At 41.0% G+C, this 18,223-nt stretch overlaps 2 protein-coding genes across 8 annotated transcripts in view; one reads left to right on the top strand and one right to left on the bottom strand.

The window, feature by feature from the left end:
• The window catches only part of ERP44 (endoplasmic reticulum protein 44), a 124,407-nt gene extending 118,661 nt beyond the window's left edge, over positions 1 to 5,746 (top strand). For both annotated transcript variants that reach the window (XM_037893430.2, XM_027824290.3), the window contains exon 12: positions 5,150 to 5,746. In XM_037893430.2, the coding sequence (XP_037749358.1) occupies positions 5,150 to 5,251 (102 nt within the window). In that variant the 3' untranslated portion in view covers positions 5,252 to 5,746. The remainder of the gene's footprint in view (positions 1 to 5,149) is intronic.
• A 3,512-nt stretch (positions 5,747 to 9,258) lies between these two features.
• The window catches only part of STX17 (syntaxin 17), a 66,812-nt gene continuing 57,847 nt past the window's right edge, over positions 9,259 to 18,223 (bottom strand). For all 6 annotated transcript variants that reach the window (XM_037893431.2, XM_043540334.1, XM_027824291.3 and 3 more), the window contains 4 exons: positions 15,789 to 15,907; positions 15,658 to 15,708; positions 12,290 to 12,376; positions 9,259 to 11,565 (listed from right to left, as the gene is read on the bottom strand). In XM_037893431.2, the coding sequence (XP_037749359.1) occupies positions 11,326 to 11,565; positions 12,290 to 12,376; positions 15,658 to 15,708; positions 15,789 to 15,907 (497 nt within the window). In that variant the 3' untranslated portion in view covers positions 9,259 to 11,325. The remainder of the gene's footprint in view (positions 11,566 to 12,289; positions 12,377 to 15,657; positions 15,709 to 15,788; positions 15,908 to 18,223) is intronic.

Below are 18,223 nucleotides of genomic sequence, written 5' to 3' on the forward strand. Positions count from 1 at the left end.
TTTCCACCCTAGGTTGAGGAATTCACGTATGCACTCTACAGGCTTCAGGTGTCTGGTCTGGCCAAGATTTGGCTCTCCGTATAAACGTAAGAGTTGAGAGCCATTCATCTAGCTTGTCATGCTTTCCTCCCCCACATCCGGGAAAGGAATTTGCTAGTTCTTCCGGGCAACACCACTGTGATGTTCTATGTGAACAGCCAGGGAGGGGGCAAGATTGACACTTCTATGCCAAATGGCTGTAGTGTTTTGCATCATCAGCTCAATACACCTCACAGCCTCCCACCTGCCATGTGTCCAGAACAGTCTGGCAAACCGAATGAGGAGATCTTTCACCAGTCACCACGAGTGATCTCTCTGGCCAGATATGGTCAGATACATTTTTCAAGCTTGGGGTGATCCCCTCACATAGACCTGTTTGCAACCCAGCACAACATGAAGTGTCACCAATTTTGTTCTTGAACATGTCACCATCCAGAGACTCTAATGGACACTTTCCCGATGCCCTGGAAAGACAATCTCATGTATGCCTACCCTCTGGTTCCACTCCTGTGCAGAGTGTTAAAAATCAAACAGGGCCATGCTCACACGATCCTCCATAGCACTGGCATGGCCTCGCCAGCATTGGTTTTCCACTCTGGTCAGCTTCTCAACCAGGGTTCCATTACCACCAGAAGCAGACCTGATCTCACAGGACCATGGGCACCTACGTCATCTTTCAGTGGGATGCTCTATGGCTAACACCACACAAGAATATCTGTTCAAGCGATGTGCAAAATATCCTCCTAAATAGCAGAAAACCTTCTACTAGGTACACTTACCTGTTGAAGTGGAAACGATTTTCCTGCTGGTCTCAGCAAAAAGGTGTTGGTCTGGTCTGGGCTCCAATACAACATGTGCTGCACTATGTGTTATACCTGAAGCAGCAAGGTCTTGCCATCAGGAACTAGCGGTTATCTCGGTTTTCCATCCTCTGATTGCTAATTGCTTACTTCTCTCCAGTCCAAAGTCACTTAAGTTTTGAAGGGTCTGAACCATCTATTCCCCCAAGTAGAGGATCCTATTCCTCCTTAAACTTAGACCTGGTATTAGTAAAGCTAAGGGGACAGCCCTTTGAACCGCTGGCTACCTGTTTGTTGCTGCATTTTTCAATGAGGGTCACCTTTTTGGTGGCTATTACCTCAGCAAGGAGAGTAGGAGAATTGAGAGTCTGGGTATTTGACCCACCAAAAACAAACCTCTGCAAGGACAAGGTATACCTATGCCTTCATCCAAAATTTCAAAGTGGTTTCTCACTTCCACATCAGTCAGGCACTTTACTTGCAAACTTTCTTCCTTTCCTAAGTCTCATGCTTATAAGGATGAGGAGAGAGACTCCGCACATTTGGATGTTAGGAGAGCATTAGTGTTTTACTTGGGCAGGACTAAACTGTTTAGGTTATCCTACAACTGTTCATGGTGGTTGTGGACAGGATGATGGGCCTTCCGGTCTCATGTCAACAAATCTCGTTGTGCATTTCCTTCTGTATATGTTTGTGCTACAACATGGCCAATGTAATTCCACCACACAGGGTGCTAGCACGTTCAATGAGATCACATGCAGCCTTTCTTGCTCAAGTGCCTATTCTGGATATTTGTGGAGCTGCAGCTTGGTCATTGGTACATACCTTTGCATCTCATTAAGCCATCTCTCAACAGTCTAGCGATGATGCCAGATTTGGATGCATAGTCCTTCCATCATTATTCAGGTAGACTTTGATCCCACCTCAGGATTGAACTGCTTTGTGGGTCACCTGAAGTGGAACTGACGTGTGCAACACACCTCAAAGAGCAATAGTTACAGAACAGATTAATAAGCATTTTTTTCCAGTTTGAAATTTGCTGACTTCCAATTCCAGCCACTGGATTTTTGTTATGCCTTTAGCTGCTAGATCAATGAGCCGTCTAGTATCAGACATCTTCTGACACTAGAATTTATAGCCACCTAATTTAGACACACATCTGGCCTCTTATTGTTGTCATATCTGAGCATCTTCCTTGCACACAATATCTGTCTGCGGTTAATAAAGCAAAACTCTTTTTAAAAAGAAAAAAAAAGATATGCCTCCTCACTAAAAGATGCTGGTGTCATTTTCTGCCTCTTACATTTTTATTCATTGTGGAAATCTGAAGTCTTTTAATGCCATTTCCATGCTGGTGAATTTATTTTGAGATTATGTCTGAAGTTTATTCTTGACAGCTTACCACTACTTTTATCCTCAAATCATGTTACAACACATGGTTTTCCCACTGTATTGAAGGCAGTGGACCTTAAAGTGCCACATGCAGAACTGTAAGGACTTCTGGTAAAGAATCTGCGTCTTTTACCATGGTGACTTATGAGAGAAGGCATCTAAAACATATTTTTTTATACTGCACAAATGCTCCAGTACATAGTCTGGTGTCTGAAATTCCAGCTTTCAGTGGGATTACAAGCATTTCTAGGTTTCAAGTTATTTGGCTCTCCAAGAGAAACGCTGTTTAATAGCTGCACATTTGCCCTGAATGTGCTGTGATTTTTTTTTTTTTCTTAAACTACTGAGGCAGGCCTCTTGAGAGGAAATTTTGATTGATGAATTGCTCATTATAGTCTGTACTTCCTGTTTGGAAGGTTTGGATTAATGACTATTACAGCATTAAAGCAAGTTTAGTAATTAGTAAATGAGACCTATTGCTCTTTCACTCCCCAGTTCTATGCCCTGTAGTTGCTTGCCATCAGTATTTTGATTACAATGGAAGAATCTGTACTCAAAAAGTCAAATGTGAAAGTATCTAGATGAAAGGATTGGTGCTAAAACTGTTACTGAGCTATGATGTACAGATGCAGATTCAAGGCACAATCCTGTATTTTATCATAAAATACAAATCCAGCCCGTGTATATTTGTATATAAACCAACTACATGTAGCTGGTTTTAAGGTATTTGCTTATACACAAGTCAGTCCACCTGGGACACCCAAGTCCCCAGGCAGGAGAAGAAAATTGTAGCAAGTTCCACCTGGCTTGCTGTGTAGCTCTGCACTGTATATGGAGAAACTGCCTGAGGGTTTGGCATGCCAGATGGGACTTGCTAAGTCCCAGCCGCCTCTGCAACTTACCAGGTGCTACCGGCTCTACTCTTGTATGAACCTCTCTGCTCTACAGAGATTAGTCACTAGTTACAGACAGGTAGATCTCAATGAGAGGACAGATATATATATACACACACACACAAATACTTATGTGCAGAAAATATGTTTTGCATAAATTATCACAGTGCAATGTTGTTATTGGGAAATCAAGTCTCAAAAGTTAGTTTCTCCTGAAAATGTAACTAGGTCATGCTGTCACTCCAATATGTTCCCCCACAAAATGAGTTCATTTAGAAAAAAGGTTATTTGGGTGTGTTTCCAGTCTATGCAATCGCTGAAAACCAAGGAAGCCACCAGTAAAGGCAACATTAATACTCCTGGGGAAATTCTGCACACAGCCAGCCCCGCTGCCTAGAATAGCTGCCTACCTCTCATCTTCCTTCCCCATGCCATCAAAACACATGTATAAGTATGTACGTGTCCAACCGGTATATATTACATAACTCTTCATACAACGCCATGCTATCATGTGTGTGTATGTGACAAACGCTGCTTATCAGGAGGCGTACATTTGTCTTTCTCCATGTACAGGTGGCCTTTGAATTATCCGTATAATTTGTGTTGTATACATTTTTAATAAAAACCTTTTGCAGTTGTTTGAAATTTGTCAATGACAGTCAGACTTACTGGCAGACAGAAGAGTCTCCAATGGATTTGGCGCAGCCGGTAGTTAAAAATCTTTTTAGGAGTAAGGGTCACTTTTGCCATTATTTGTCATAACTGAAAACTTACACGGCAGCAGGTAGCCAACACATAGACTCTTCTCTATAAGCAACTGCTCTTGTTTTGTGGCTAAACAAGTGGGTGTAGGTGTAGATTCTGGTGAAGAATGTTTTATCGATCAGAGAAGTGCAGCTGGAGATAAAATTTTGTCCATCATCTCTGCGTTTCTCTGACACGGCTCTGAGGACCATCCTCCTCACTCAACTCAATTAAACATTAAAAAAAAAATTCCTAGGAAATTAATATGCAGACAGCTTTGTTTAGAACTTTGCTTTTGTGTCAGGATTACTCTGTGTGTGAGACACAGCTAAGAAATCAAAAGTTAAGCCACCTATCAGTACATACTTTCTGCTCCTACTCAGAGCTACACACATCCCGATTACTACAATTACTGTACATGTACACATCCTTAACTCTGTCCCCCTCTGGATGCCAGCCTTGTCACCTCCTTTACCAAACTCCCCCTTCCCAACACACCAATGTCCAGATCTAAATGTTCTTATCTTAATCATGTGCTTCACAGACCTGACTATGGAGCAACGTATCTTCAGGTATCTTCCTCCCCATTTTACAGACAAGGTAACTGAGGATCTGAGCGTGCACAGTATTTGGCACTCTGGGAATAGAACATGAGTCACCAATATGATGGAGTCAGGTCTCACTCACTTAGCCACACCACCTCCAGACGAGGCCAAATCTATGTGTAAAATGGGACTGTTGCAACTTAACCACATCTGCAGAGTACTGAGAAACAAATTAATTACATGATCACATGCTGTTTGCTTTACAGGATAGTCTTGTGGTTAAGGTATTTGTCTCCTACTTCCCCATAGGAAAATAACCATACTGTTCAGTAATGCACATGTATGTTGAAGTTTGAGGTCAGACTTAAGGTTTTGCATTTAGTGTGCAGTGAGGAATGTGGTGTAAGTATTGTTACTGTACACACTGGAGGTGATTGGGTCTTAGGAGGATCAAAATCTGTCTAGGCTGATGTGTGGTGGTGAAGATGTGTTAAAGGAGCAAATGTTAACTGGGTATTTCCTTGATGCTAAGGGTCTTTGTGGATGGCCTGTCCACTTTAAGCAACCTGAAGTGTTTGTTTTAAACCAGGTTATTTCTCTGAGTATATAAAAGAAATTCATTCCATCCAGTTCAAGAAACTTAGTGTTCTGTTTGTTTTTAGTCTCATTTCTCATAAGCAATAATCTTAAAGAGTATCTTTACTTAATGAAAACATACTTTTGTGTTCTTTTTCAGCCAATTCAAGATTTAGCAAGCAGCCCACCAGAGAGTTCGTTCCAGAAACTAGCACCCAGTGAACATAGGTACACCTTACTGAGAGAAAAAGATGAACTTTAAAAACTTGAAATAATCTTGCAAGCCTTTCAGACAGCAGCATTGACTTCTGTGTGGTGGAAATAGTAACCCTATATTTTCATAATTCTGTGTATTTTTATTTGGGATAAACTGAAAAAATAAGTTGTTGTTTTTTTTCTCCCTGGGCTTGTAAATACATTTGTTTGGTGGGTCATTCTGTACAGCGTCTTTTCAAAAGTTATGTTCCTAATGCTAGAGTAAAATATCAGAGACCCGTCTAGACTTTTGATCTAACCCTAATCTGTAAAACTTTTATAATCCAAATGAAGGTGGTATTGCCAGAGACATGCTGTTAACTTGCACTATCCCATTAAATAGGACTTTTGGGTTGTTTTCTGTGTAATCGGGTAGTACGTGCTTTTATTTCTTCCTCTCCAGGTGAATAGTTATGCTGGTACTTCTTTTTTTGTCACATTCTTCTCATCAAAAGGGCATATTCTGGATACTTGGGGGGGAATAAATTAAAGTTTTACAGAATCTTGTGTGGTATTTTACTGTACATATGAAACTTGCATGAGTAAACAAGCATGACTGTTAAAAGTATCATGTGGGAAAATTAAGATGATTAAGGATATGTCTGTATTGCCTTCTCTCATGATCCTAAGCCCTTAATGCTGTTGCACATAAAAAGCCAAGTTAAAGGAACATATGAAGGGTGCAAAATCAAGCACTCAAAAGTTAAGACAGGCCAGAATTAGGGTTGCCCATGCAGTATGAGAGTCTTGAGCAATGTGATCACACACTATTTTTTTCTACTGAACCCTGCCTCATTCATTGCACAGGGTGGACGGGGTTCACTTAATGAGCTTCTAGTCAGTATTCTGTTTAATCCCCATTGTCCAATCTGACACCAGGCCATCCTTACTGCCTACTCTATAATCCCTGTTCTGAAGACAGAATTATAATTTTTCTGAGGGGCTTTTCTATGGTGCTCATCACTGTAGTATCTGAAAGCTTCACAAAGCTTATTTTCACAATATCCACGTGGGCTAAAGAGCTATTCTCTCCATTTCTAGATGGAGAACTGAGAGACAGGGGTTAAGGTCAAGGGTCTTATAATTTGGGGTGCCCAATTTGACATACAGCACCTGATTTTTGAGAGACTTGGCATTATGTAGTACTTCATATGTTCAAAGCACAGCTCCCATTGGCTGCAGCTGGTGATGGTGGAGCACGTCTGCAAATCAGACTCCAGCATCTCAAGTCAGGCACCCAGAAAATAAAGCACACACAATTAGTGACCGCTTGTGAGAAGTTTATTAAGTGACTTGCCTAGCATCACAATGGAACTCTGGTATGCTCAAGGAGAGAATAGCCAATAGTCTGGGGGTTAGGGCACTCAATCTGAGACGTGGAAGATGAGGTTCAAATCCCTGCTTTGGAGCAAGACATGACTCCCAGGTGGGTGACCTAAACACAGGTCCATTTGCTATGATCAGTGTGTGTCTGGTTTTTCACAAGGGCTACCCTTGCTTAAGTGCCTAAATTCAGGAGAGGGTTTGTGGCTGTGAATCCCTAAGAGATAGGTGCATAAGTCCCTTGCTGGATCTTGCTGTATTCCTATAAATTTCCTATAGGCTTAGGTGGTTCTCTCCTCAGCAGGACTTCTGTGACTACCTTTCTTGGGTGCCTAACTTGCCCCATACAGTGCGTAGGGTGCTAGGGGCCATAACTTGGGGCTGTGCTTTTCTCTGGGCAGCAGGACACCTAGGAATTAAGTGATGTAATGCCTAAGGTCCCCTCTTTGAATGTAGCCCTTACTTCCTAATGCTAGTTGACTTATGAGGATTTACTTCTCCCCAAACTCGCTTACCAAGGATGCCCTGCCTAATAAATTTAAACCACTCCTCTTTTTACCACTTTCTCAAAAAACTCTGGAACCTCTGAAGTTACTCTGTTGAGCAGACTCTATATTTCTCCAGTGCACTTCAGCAAGCACTACCCCAGACCCTAAATTTCCAGGCCCTCTTCTACCTTTCTATGTGATTAGTACTGATATGCAGCATGCGTGCAAGCCCTTGCCTACCACTAGAAGTTTTGTGAGACCCTTTCTCCCTTGTAGTGAAGGCACCAAATGCTTCTCCTGGTTGCCACAGCCCTAGCTATCAGTACTACTAACTAAATCCTCTGTCCCCTGTCTTCTGCTTTGGTATCACCACCTCCTGCAGTGATTGCTTTAGCTTGTGAGGAATAATACAGATGGTCAGAGAGTAGATCCTAGCTGGGGGGAGTCTACCCTCCATTCCCTGTGGTCTCAACCCACTGTGAGGACCAACTGCCACAAACGTGAAGATTGGTTAGCAAGGTCTAAGATGGCTCCACTCCAAAATGTTCCAGGGTGTTTTCTCTCTATAATGGTTCTGGTGCCGTGCTAGTGGCTGCTGTACTGGGCTATGAGGCACATGAGCTACCTGCACTAAGTATATGCATGTGTCACTTCAGTACATAGCAACCCTGTAGCCCTGCGTGCTCTGTGCAGTAAACAGAGTAGCCCAAACCATCATGACTCTGTTGGCAATGCTGCTGCTGCTGCTAAGACTTCGTATTTGGCTAGAAAATGCCAAGCACGTCATAGGTGCGGCCATAAACAAACAAGAAGCAGGAAGCCTGCCTTCAAGAGCTCCTAACCCCAGGGACAGACAAACAGGGTTAAGGAGAAGGGGAAACACCACTTACTGTACGCATCAGTTACATGGTCTATAAGCAACATTGCAGATGTTCCTCTTTGGTGGATATTTTAACATGAAAGAGGTGGCTGAGCTCAGGTAACATGCGTGGAAGGCACTACACAGGTGATACTAGGTATGCACACCTCTGAATTTCAACATTAATGTACAGCGTAAATATAGAGCACAGGGTGGTGAGCCTCTATGCAGATGCACAATGTGATGAAAAATTCTTCAAGCACTGTGTCCATCCACCATTACATTTCACTAGTTTAGATATTTTCCCTCAGGGGAGGACAATAGCAAATGATACTTGCCTAATTCAACAAAAGCTTATTTTAAATGATTAAAATAATTACTTTAAAAAAGTAATAGATTCTTGCTTGCATACTTATACCTGCCTCTGGAAATTTCCACTACATGCATCCGACGAAAAAAAGTAGTAATCCATTAGATCCCGTAAAGGAACTACAGAATGCCACTCAAATACCCGCTCTTCCGAAAATGAAGGTAAAAACCTTACTTAGTCTGGGGAAAAAGTGCCTGGGTTGTATTCCTGAGGTTTCTTAGTGTCCATGGAAAATTAAATGTTCGTTTGGCTACTGCAGGGAGCCCACTTTTTTCCTTCTATGCAAATAAACTTTTTTATTTCTCAAGTCGAGGTTTGTAATCCAATAGTGTTGCAGGTTTAATGGTATACTAAGTTCTGCGTACATACAAAATGTAATGAAAAGACAGTTTGTTTACTGCATTTTGCCGCTTCTAAAATATGAATAATTTTGACCTATTACATGGAGTTTGTTTGCAACAGTACAATGAACAGCGTGGTGCAAAAAGACGATGGTTCTATAGCTACAGACTGTTACCGCACCTTCATCAGACTTTCATCCCATGTAAGACAGTATGTCGTGGTTCAGTAGTGTACAGAAGGAAAGTAAATGTGTCCAATGAAAGTCCCACAATCACTAACGGCTTCTAGTTAATTAAAAAAAAAATTGAAAAGTAGGAAAAGTTTAAAGGTAAAGACTATCAGCTAAGGAAGGAAACAGCCTAGTGTAACAGTTATTACAAGTCCATCAGCAGAGCTTACAGTCACGGTTCATGCATTTAAAGAAAGTTTTTCTTAGGCGTCATGAGCAAATGAGCTAGATGACACAGGAGGTCCTTTCCACTCCATCTGGTTCTATAGATGTCGGCACTTTAGCTTCTACTATGCAGTTTTGTCAATTTATATGTTAGTGATTACTTGTGAAAACCATTCTTGTGTACGCAGGCTCAGGGAAGCACAGTCTTGCTTAACAGAGACATCTGAACAGCTACACATTTGGGTTCACATTTTTATTTTACAGGTAATTAATAAATTATGTAATTAAGAAAGAAAGACCCTATACAGGAAACTTGTGCTCAGACGAACAGTCGCTTACAATATTTAGGCACCAAAACCCATAATCCCACCATCAGAAGACAATTATTTCCACAGACTGTGCCAAATCCTTGGTTGCAGTGGTGTTCCATTTTTGTTGTTGTTAAATGTGATGCAGTGGCAATTCCCTGCTGGGCTATGGAGCACCCAACAACAGTGTGTAATGAAACTCCACTTAAGCAACCTTTTTTTTTTTTTAGAGATTTATTTTGTATAGTCAAGCAGGTCTCAGGGAAGATGAGACCACTTGAGATCTTAAAGAAGCAATGGCATAGCCTGTGTTCTCCCTCAAGGCACTAACAGCAGTGCTGGAATGGGGATGGCCGACATGGCTTGCCACGATAGACTATCCAGGGTTGGGTGAAATTTAAAACTTGTTAAAAGCCATATATTTAAAGATGGGAGGTGCAGAGAGGGAACAGTGCTCCAAGTGAAAATCAAGCAAACAGGACAAATGAACAGCAGATCTCCAGAGGAAGACTAGCTAACTACCCATGCTGGCAGCTGTGAGCAAGAATACTACAGAGAACGCCAGCCAACCTTGAGTCCTGGAGAAATGCTATGCTGAGCTAAAAGTCTACTAAGAATAAAGAATACAACCTGGTAGAAGTGATCCAGTGGAAATTGAGGAAAGAACTAAACAGTTGTGTGGCAGGAGAGAGCAAGAAGCGTACCTGACCAGCCCCTACATAAGCACTAGGTGAACCCACCACATCTGAACTACATCAACATTACTGAAACTGTGATCAGATCACCTAATGGTGGCTCCACCTGACAAGTTACTGGTGAGTTCACAAGGACTGTCAGCTTCACAGTCCTTCGTCTTCCAGATGTGACGGCTGTAGGTCACAAAGTGACACTAAATCTCCACTACATCCTTGCTGAACAGGAATAAAGGACTGAGGAGTTGACATTGCTATAAACAGCAGCCAATGTCTTTGCTGAATGATCTTCTGTCCTGTCCCACCACTGTTTTGATGGAGGCAGGCTGTGAACAAGACATGGAGGAAAAAGGGGAAGAGCATCTGAGCAAGTGCTTCTTAAACAGCCTGGGGGGGAGGGGTTAACCCCACAAAGCAGCTTTCAAATACAGGCTGGGAGGAGAACAACCAAGGAATGCTACCTCTCCTAGCACAAGCAATCCCCTGGGATTTTGGCGGAGGGGAGGGGGCTGTTTGAAGAGGGAGAGAAGGGCCCGGATTTGAAAAAGAAAACCAGCTGGATTTTGAAGACATGGATACAAAAGAAAGATAGAAAACATGACATTTCTTTAAAAAGAGCAGAGTGAATTTAGTGCTCTAGAAAGGGAGGGGAGCAGCACACGACTTTGGTAGAGTTTGATAATGCAGGCAGGTGCTGGGTTTAGTTACGCTTTCGCCATAGCTGAAACAATGTGATGTAACCTTAACCCTCAGGCCCCATTGCCAGTCTGTGCATCTGCGGAGGAGAGCAAAGACAGTCACACCAGACTGTATGGGGGCTTGGGCAGACAAACAAATGAAGAGTAAAACCAGCTCATTTTTAACATTTGATCAGAACCAAACTGTGAAGTTTAAAAGACAGAGAGGAGTACTAATAGTGTACTGATCTTTGAAATCACTTAATAAAAGTGCTCCAAACCTTAGGGCCCCTCAGGTTTTTTGGTAAGAATGCTCCAAAGCCTTTCATAATGTGTTCTCGATTCTCAACTAAACCCACTCCAGTAGCATCCTACAAAATAAGGGGTGAATTTGGCACACAACCCATGATTCCTTAGGGCTGCAGATTTCTTTATGATGAAAATGTATTCCTTACGGCTTTCAAAATTACAGAACTGACAGTACGTATCTCACCGCCCACTTCACCCCTCCCAAACAGCAACACAGTTGTCAAAACTCACGACAGACTTATGTTCAAAGTGAAGACTGCATGTCTGTCGTCATCACTGGGACTATTACTTCCAGTCCTAGTCACACTGAAATCTTACTTCAGCTGGATTTTTTGTCACTTTGGCTAGGGAGGTCTGGACAGCTGGAAGAGAGCTCCTCAATCATTTTCTGTTTTCTTCTCTGTATCAATTTTCCACCTGTGAAGCCCAATACCCCACCACCAAGTGCAGCTGCAATTCCTGCCACTTTGAAGCCTGCGAGGAGACCAATAGGACCCCCCACCACTCCACCAATGAGTGCACCTGCCACAGGCAAAGCTGCCAGCTTATATTTTGCAGCCTGTAAAAGAAAAAAATCTGTTTAGAACACACACCTGTGGTGATGTGCATTTCCCCCTCATTACTCTTGGCAATACACCTCTAATTCTTGGTGCATAAATAAACCTTACAAATTACAGTTTTTTTAAAATACACTATTCCACAGTAAGAGAGAATGTGCCCAACTGCTTCAAACTTGAGCTATCCCATATATGCAGTAGGAAAACAGATCATTTTAATTGCTATTGGTTGATTTTATTTGCAATAGAAAATCCACTGTCTGGCCTACATAATTCAAACAAATGTAAGAACTGTAATCTGCCAGAAACTTTCCACTAACATGCCGAAGCTCTATTTGCGGGTTGTTAAAAACTATTAGTGATATAAATGTGGTTTAGTATCACAGCAGCATGTGTCCCAGGTATCCTTTCATGTCACGCTCATTTGACTCTTCTGAGCCAACCAGTGAACACTCTGCTGCCTGGTTTTGTAGGTATTCCACTGAAAGCAGCAGCAGAACAGCCGTCTAATGAGGCTTTAGGCCAGAGAAATTCTGTTCTGGCAGACTGCATGTAACAGAACATTACAAGAGATTGATTTTTTTTTCACGACCTGTGTGTCATTTCTTCCTTATTTCCTTAATTGCTGGTTCCCTCAGCATTAAAGACGGCAGATCAATTGGGTTAATACAGAAGATTGCTGGGAGGCAGAGTACCATTGATTCACCAGCGGGAATAGATCCCTACCTTCCCCAAGTTTTTGGTTCCCTCTTCAACATTCACAGTAGCACTGTTGACATGGTCTTCAATCCTGTCAATCTTCTCCTGCTGAGACTAGATGCAAAGGAATGAGGAGTGAGGTTACCTGCTGGGAAGCAGCAGTAAGCCAATACACACTATTTTAATGCCTGTAATCAGGGCCCCACAGCAGCTTTCATCTGCTACACACTCTAGCCATGCAGCCTTAATGGTAGTTCATTAATAGCATCTGATAAACCAAGCTGTAAGTACAAAACCACTTCCAAAAAGGAATGTAACTATGAGGTAATAAAATGGAGTGTTATTATACAGAGTATTGATATGGTTAAAGAAAGAGCAGACTAAAATGTATTCTTATTTAATCTACTGTTATATGAATGGATGAATTTGCATCTCAGGGAAAAATCCAATAAATCCAAACAAGCATTTATGCTTCATGCTGAGTTTCATACTCAAAACAATTCCTTTTCTAATAAGAGCGGGTACAAGGCAGGCACACATTGTATTACACACAACATTTCCTTGATTGATTAAAGAAATCCCAAAAGCCATGATTTACCTATGAAACTATATTACGTTAACGTAACCCTACCGATCTAATCTCCCGACTATGCTGAAAATACACCGAAATTGCACATCCATCCTCTGCTTTATGTTTGTTTAATTTATGGAAAAATGCTCCACTTTCCCCAGTCAGTCACACTCTTACTGCGAGCCCCCTTGAGCTTTCGGTGAGCAGCCTCCCTCAGCTGCTAGTTGGAAATGAGATACTTCTTCCCATCTTTTGTACACCACAGCAGGACCCCAGTCTCATTCCGTCACAAAGCACAATAGGCTGACCAGCATACAGTTTAAAATGTTCTGAATTTAAGATCTCTGTTCAGAACAAGCTTTGTTTTAATCTTTCTAGCGCAATGGCTGAACCCAGTTCTGTCAGAAGTGGTGTAATGAATGTCTGTGGCAGACATGTAATAAGCCATGTGTATAATGGGAACTGATGATCTTGTGATTAAGAAGTGGGAATCAGGCGCCGAGTTTATAGTCCAAGCTCTGCCACAGTCCTCGAGACCCTGGGAAACTTCTGTGACTCAGTTTCCCTGTTTAAAGGAATAGAGAGAATACTCTCTCTTCTCTCAAGGGTATAGCGAGTCTTCAGTCATCATAAAGTGCTTTGAGATCCTCAGATGGAACACACAATAGAACAGCAAGGTATTGTCAATATGTATTGCATTCTACAGCAGTATCTCAGCCACACAAACTCAGGGTTCATATTTCTCTGCCAATTTTAACAGAAGAGCAACAGCAGCCCTGAGAAGATGGTGTTCTGTCTCCACCTCTTCCTGCTCTCTCTTCATCTCCCACCTTGTTTCTCTTACTTAGACTGTAACTTCATTATTTCTAAACCAGGACTTGGGCCATACTGTGACGCTGTGATATTTTCTGGGGAAGCAGTCAAAGTGTCTGAAAATCCTATAGGTATCAATCCTCCAAAGGTGATGAGCCCGCTAACCTCCACTGAAGTCACTGTAAGTCAGGCCCATATTGTGCATGAGCAGTGCATAATTTTCCACTTAAAAAAACCCAAAACAGCCTATTGAGATGTGCACCAATAACGATAGTTTTAACCACTGATAACTAACTAGGGTGCCGTGTTTGGAGGGCACCCAAACAGTGTTTCCACCCACGTGTTTTTACACATACAGCGGATGGAAAGAGATACTGACCATTAACAATGCATTACTGACTTAACCTAAATTGTTTTTAGGCACTCAAACCAATTTATGCATCCTCATAAGGAAGGTGAACCAATTTAACCGAACAGTTTCTAAACCCATGTAAATTAAATCACTGCAATTTCTGTGTGTACACAATCTATCACGAGGCAGATGAGAGATAGAATAGATGGCTCATGTGTGCGCATACAGAGTTTCTTTCCACCCACCACAACACCTCGTAGGAGAGAAGAATGTGGGTAAAACTTCAGATCCTTCCCTGAAGTCCTGACTAAGTAAGCAAAAACACAAATCTTGTTCAGTGGAGTCTCTCTTGTCCTTCTCACCACAACCAGAAATGCTGAGAACGTGTGGAAACCAGTAGGAAAACTGTTCTAATGTTCACGCTCTCCAGTGGTTAGTATGATGCAAAGGGAACCTGACAAAGGAATTTGGATTGAAAACTATCCCCATTAGCAGCTTCTGTGTTGGCAAAAATTAAAGACTATGGAGCAGCTAACAGTAGTTTCTTTAAAGTAAGGAATCAAGATACAAAGAAAAATTGCCAAGACAGGATCAGAATCAACAGGGCTCAGTGGTCAAGAGGCATGCAGCATGGAAGCTGTTGATACACAGAGAGAATAGCATTAGTGTCTGTTATTCCTCAGCAAGCTTCACAGACCTCCTCATGGTGAGGCAATTAAGCATGTGAAGCCAGTGCTACTGAATGCTCCTAATTGCTGCAGCATGGTGCGTGAAAACCAAGGGTGAAGAGGGGACCTACCTTAAAACTCACTCCTTGAGAATGTAAGTAAATCTTTATCCTGAAAACCTCATGAGGGCTTTCAATACAGTACTGCAGTGTAACATGACAACATTCTTAAATGGACACTGTCAAGATAGACAGTGGATAGTGAGGCAAATTCCTTACCCCGGTTATTAATCGTTTAGCTGATCAAAGGTCATTTAGCTCCAATGAACTAGCACATGTTCCTGTTCCTCACTTAACAAAATGGAAGTTTTATCTATTGACCTCAGGGGCCTGATCCTCACACTACTGATTTTTCTTCTTCGTCAAAGAATCTAGATTTTCCAAAAAGGGGGAATCTGACTTTAGTGGGAGTTTACATGTAAAAGGAATGCAGAACCAAGCCCAAGAGTTTGGGTCTAGCTTTTGTACTGTTACCTCCCCCACACGCCTATATTTTATTGAAATGCATAAGGATGTGTGCACGTATGTATACATACTATTTAAGAAAGTGCCAGATAGACAGACTTGGAAACATGAGTTCTCTACAGTATTTATCCATAGACAAAATACAGCACAAACATCCAGAGTGCAAACTTCCCTCACAGCCTTGAAATCCTGATTAGGAAGGACCATTCTATGACTCCATTCAGTCACTGTCATTTTCCTGAAGCTACTAACAAGGGCAAAATGTGACAGGATTTCTGTGCCCTAATAAGTGGGCTGAGACAATTTCATATTAGGCTGCTGAAAAGCCATTGAATAGTAGCAACTTAGTCTGACTTCAGATCAGCGACAAAAGTCTCCACTATCTCTTTACCAATTATTTGAGCCACTAAGTCCCCCAGGCTTTGTCTTTATCAATTCTTTATCTAGAGTTTTAGATTAATACTTACATTGACTAGTAAAGAGAAGTCAGTCACCAGCTGGCTGAGTTGAATCAAGTCCTACAAATAAAAAATGATTTCTTATATATTTGCTTAAAGAAAAGGAACTTAAATGGGAATATAAGGGAGCTCCAATGTACCTCTTCTAAAGTTTCCCATGATTCAGCAGCATTTTCATCCTGAGGAATTTCAGGGAGTGGGGAGTACACCTGAATAAAATTCTGAGAAGTGTCCACAGCTCCAGTGTTATACAAAGGCTCTGAGTGAAAACATGATATTTATAAATGCATGTATTCTATTAGAAAACAGGCTGCAAAAAATTCTTTGTCTTCCCATATCTTAATATTATTTGAGAATAACATGACAATTGACCCAATTCAAGCCAGACAATAGCCCTACAAAGTTTATACGAGCAAAGTTCTATTCTGAACACCACAAATCTTATTTAAAAAATTGTTCTTCCCCCCAAAAATATTAAATTTCTTAGAACAGACACACTCCTCAGGTTTGCTCTGAAAACAATTATCAAACTATACTACTTAATTCGGGTTTAATTCATTTTGTATTTTAAAATTTAGCAAAAGAATCTAAAGCCTGGGCTAAGCACTTTTTATTTATATAGGATAGATATAAACAAATAATTCATGAAATCAGAGCGATGGTTCACATAGTTATGGTTAAGTGCACCATCGATTTGATTTCTAGTCCATCTTTCCCACTCTGAGCCAGCAGGAACTAGGAAAGGACGACCCGCTAAAGAAGAAGAACAATGAAACCCTGCTAACGCTAATAAGAGAGTAGTAGAGTGTTGCTCAATTCTAAACCCTAAGCACCTTGATTATAACAATGGGCTTTTAAGAGGCTGAAAGTATGGAAGAGGGATGTCAAATACATGAAGAGAATGCCCTCTCCTCTCCATATACACACACAAAGGAACACAGATGTGGGGCGGGGGGAGACAGGGGATGCTATTTTGCAAGGAACAGCTAGAAAGGTCACTTCATAAAGTAAAGTAATCGACCAGAACCTTGTGCATCTCTCTTACATCAACTGTACTTGGCAAGTGATACAATGGAGACTGAACAAGATACGCTTCCAAAACCTTCATAACAAATTCAGGTTTGGTCAAAGCAACGAGAATAGTGAACTCTAGTTCTTTTATTCCCCTAGTTTTAAGGTTTTTCCCTTCTCTCAATAATTCTATATTAAGTCTTTTATATAACATCATTGTGGAAATAAAACTAAATTAATACTTAGTTTTGAAGGAGGCATGGCCTAGTGATCTGAGCACAAGGCAGGGAGCTAGGACGCAGGCTGCGATCCAACACTGGATACCTTTGTGGCCATGGGAAAGTCGCTTAGGGCCCAATTTTTCAGAGATGCTGCTCACTAAGTTCTCATTGGCTTTAACTGGACCAGCTCTTCTGAAAAAAATCAAGCCATTTAACCTTTTGGTCTCAGTTTCCCTATCTGTAAAAGAGGATATTACTACTAATCGTACAACTTGTGTGGCACGTCTGAAGTAGCGCACTGTACAGCAAAAGAATTTCTGCGGTGTAATAAAAAGCTCCAACAAATACAAGTCAAACAATAAATACAGGCTACCAAGATCTGTAAGATGACTAGCTCAACCGTATTATCTGCTTCAGACACCTCTGCAATAATATAAAGACATGTTGGAAGGGGTGAAGTGTCAATTTTAAACCCTACATTTTCTTGCTTTTGAAGGTTTAAAGAGCAATATCAGTTATTAAATGAAGTTGGAGGCAATTTATTTACATTCTGATTAACACGCATATTGCTCTGGAAGCCTTAACACCACACTCTCTCTTCTTTCCACATGTTAAAGAACAGTTAGATACAGCAGCCTTATTGATTACATGACTTTCCCATTTCGAATGTAAGCTCCTTGGGCCTGGTCTGCCATTTACTATATTTTGCAGAGCACCTAGTACAATGAAGTTCTGACTTGGCTGAGACCACTAGGTACTACAATAATATAAGTCTTAAATAATAATATAAAGCCACACAAGGGTGGATAAAAACGGGGAGGGCGGGGTATAAAAAATAAGAAATAGGATCTTTTATTTCAATTAGATTTTTGCTGATTGTCTTTTTTATTTACATATTTGAAATTTAATTTTAATTTATGATAAACTACATGTACTATAATCCATTAGAATAATTTAAATTAAAAATAAGTATGTTGCATCAATGAGCCTTCCTCAGATTTTAATGAGTTAAAGGGTGTTGCTTTTTTAATTATCTACAGAATCAGGGGGAAACCAGTCTAACGTTTGAGGTCAACTCAAGGTTTATAAATATCTCATAAGGGTATGTGCTGCATTAAAAATCTATATTATTTTCACTCTTTACAATGGAGCACGTTATTTACTTTTTTCCAAATGTTTAAGTACTTTCAGTTTCTGTTGTACAGAAAAGCTTTTGCCTCAGTCACTTTTGGTTTCAATTTAGGTAGCAAGTGCACAAAGAAAATTATCTTCCTTTGGACTAGTTCATTCAAAACTGAGAAACAAAAAGAGAGCTGAAAAAGCAGGAAGGCTTGTTTTCCTCT

Source organism: Chelonia mydas, chromosome 2, assembly GCF_015237465.2.
Source record: "Chelonia mydas isolate rCheMyd1 chromosome 2, rCheMyd1.pri.v2, whole genome shotgun sequence".
Taxonomy (NCBI): Eukaryota; Metazoa; Chordata; order Testudines; family Cheloniidae; genus Chelonia; species Chelonia mydas.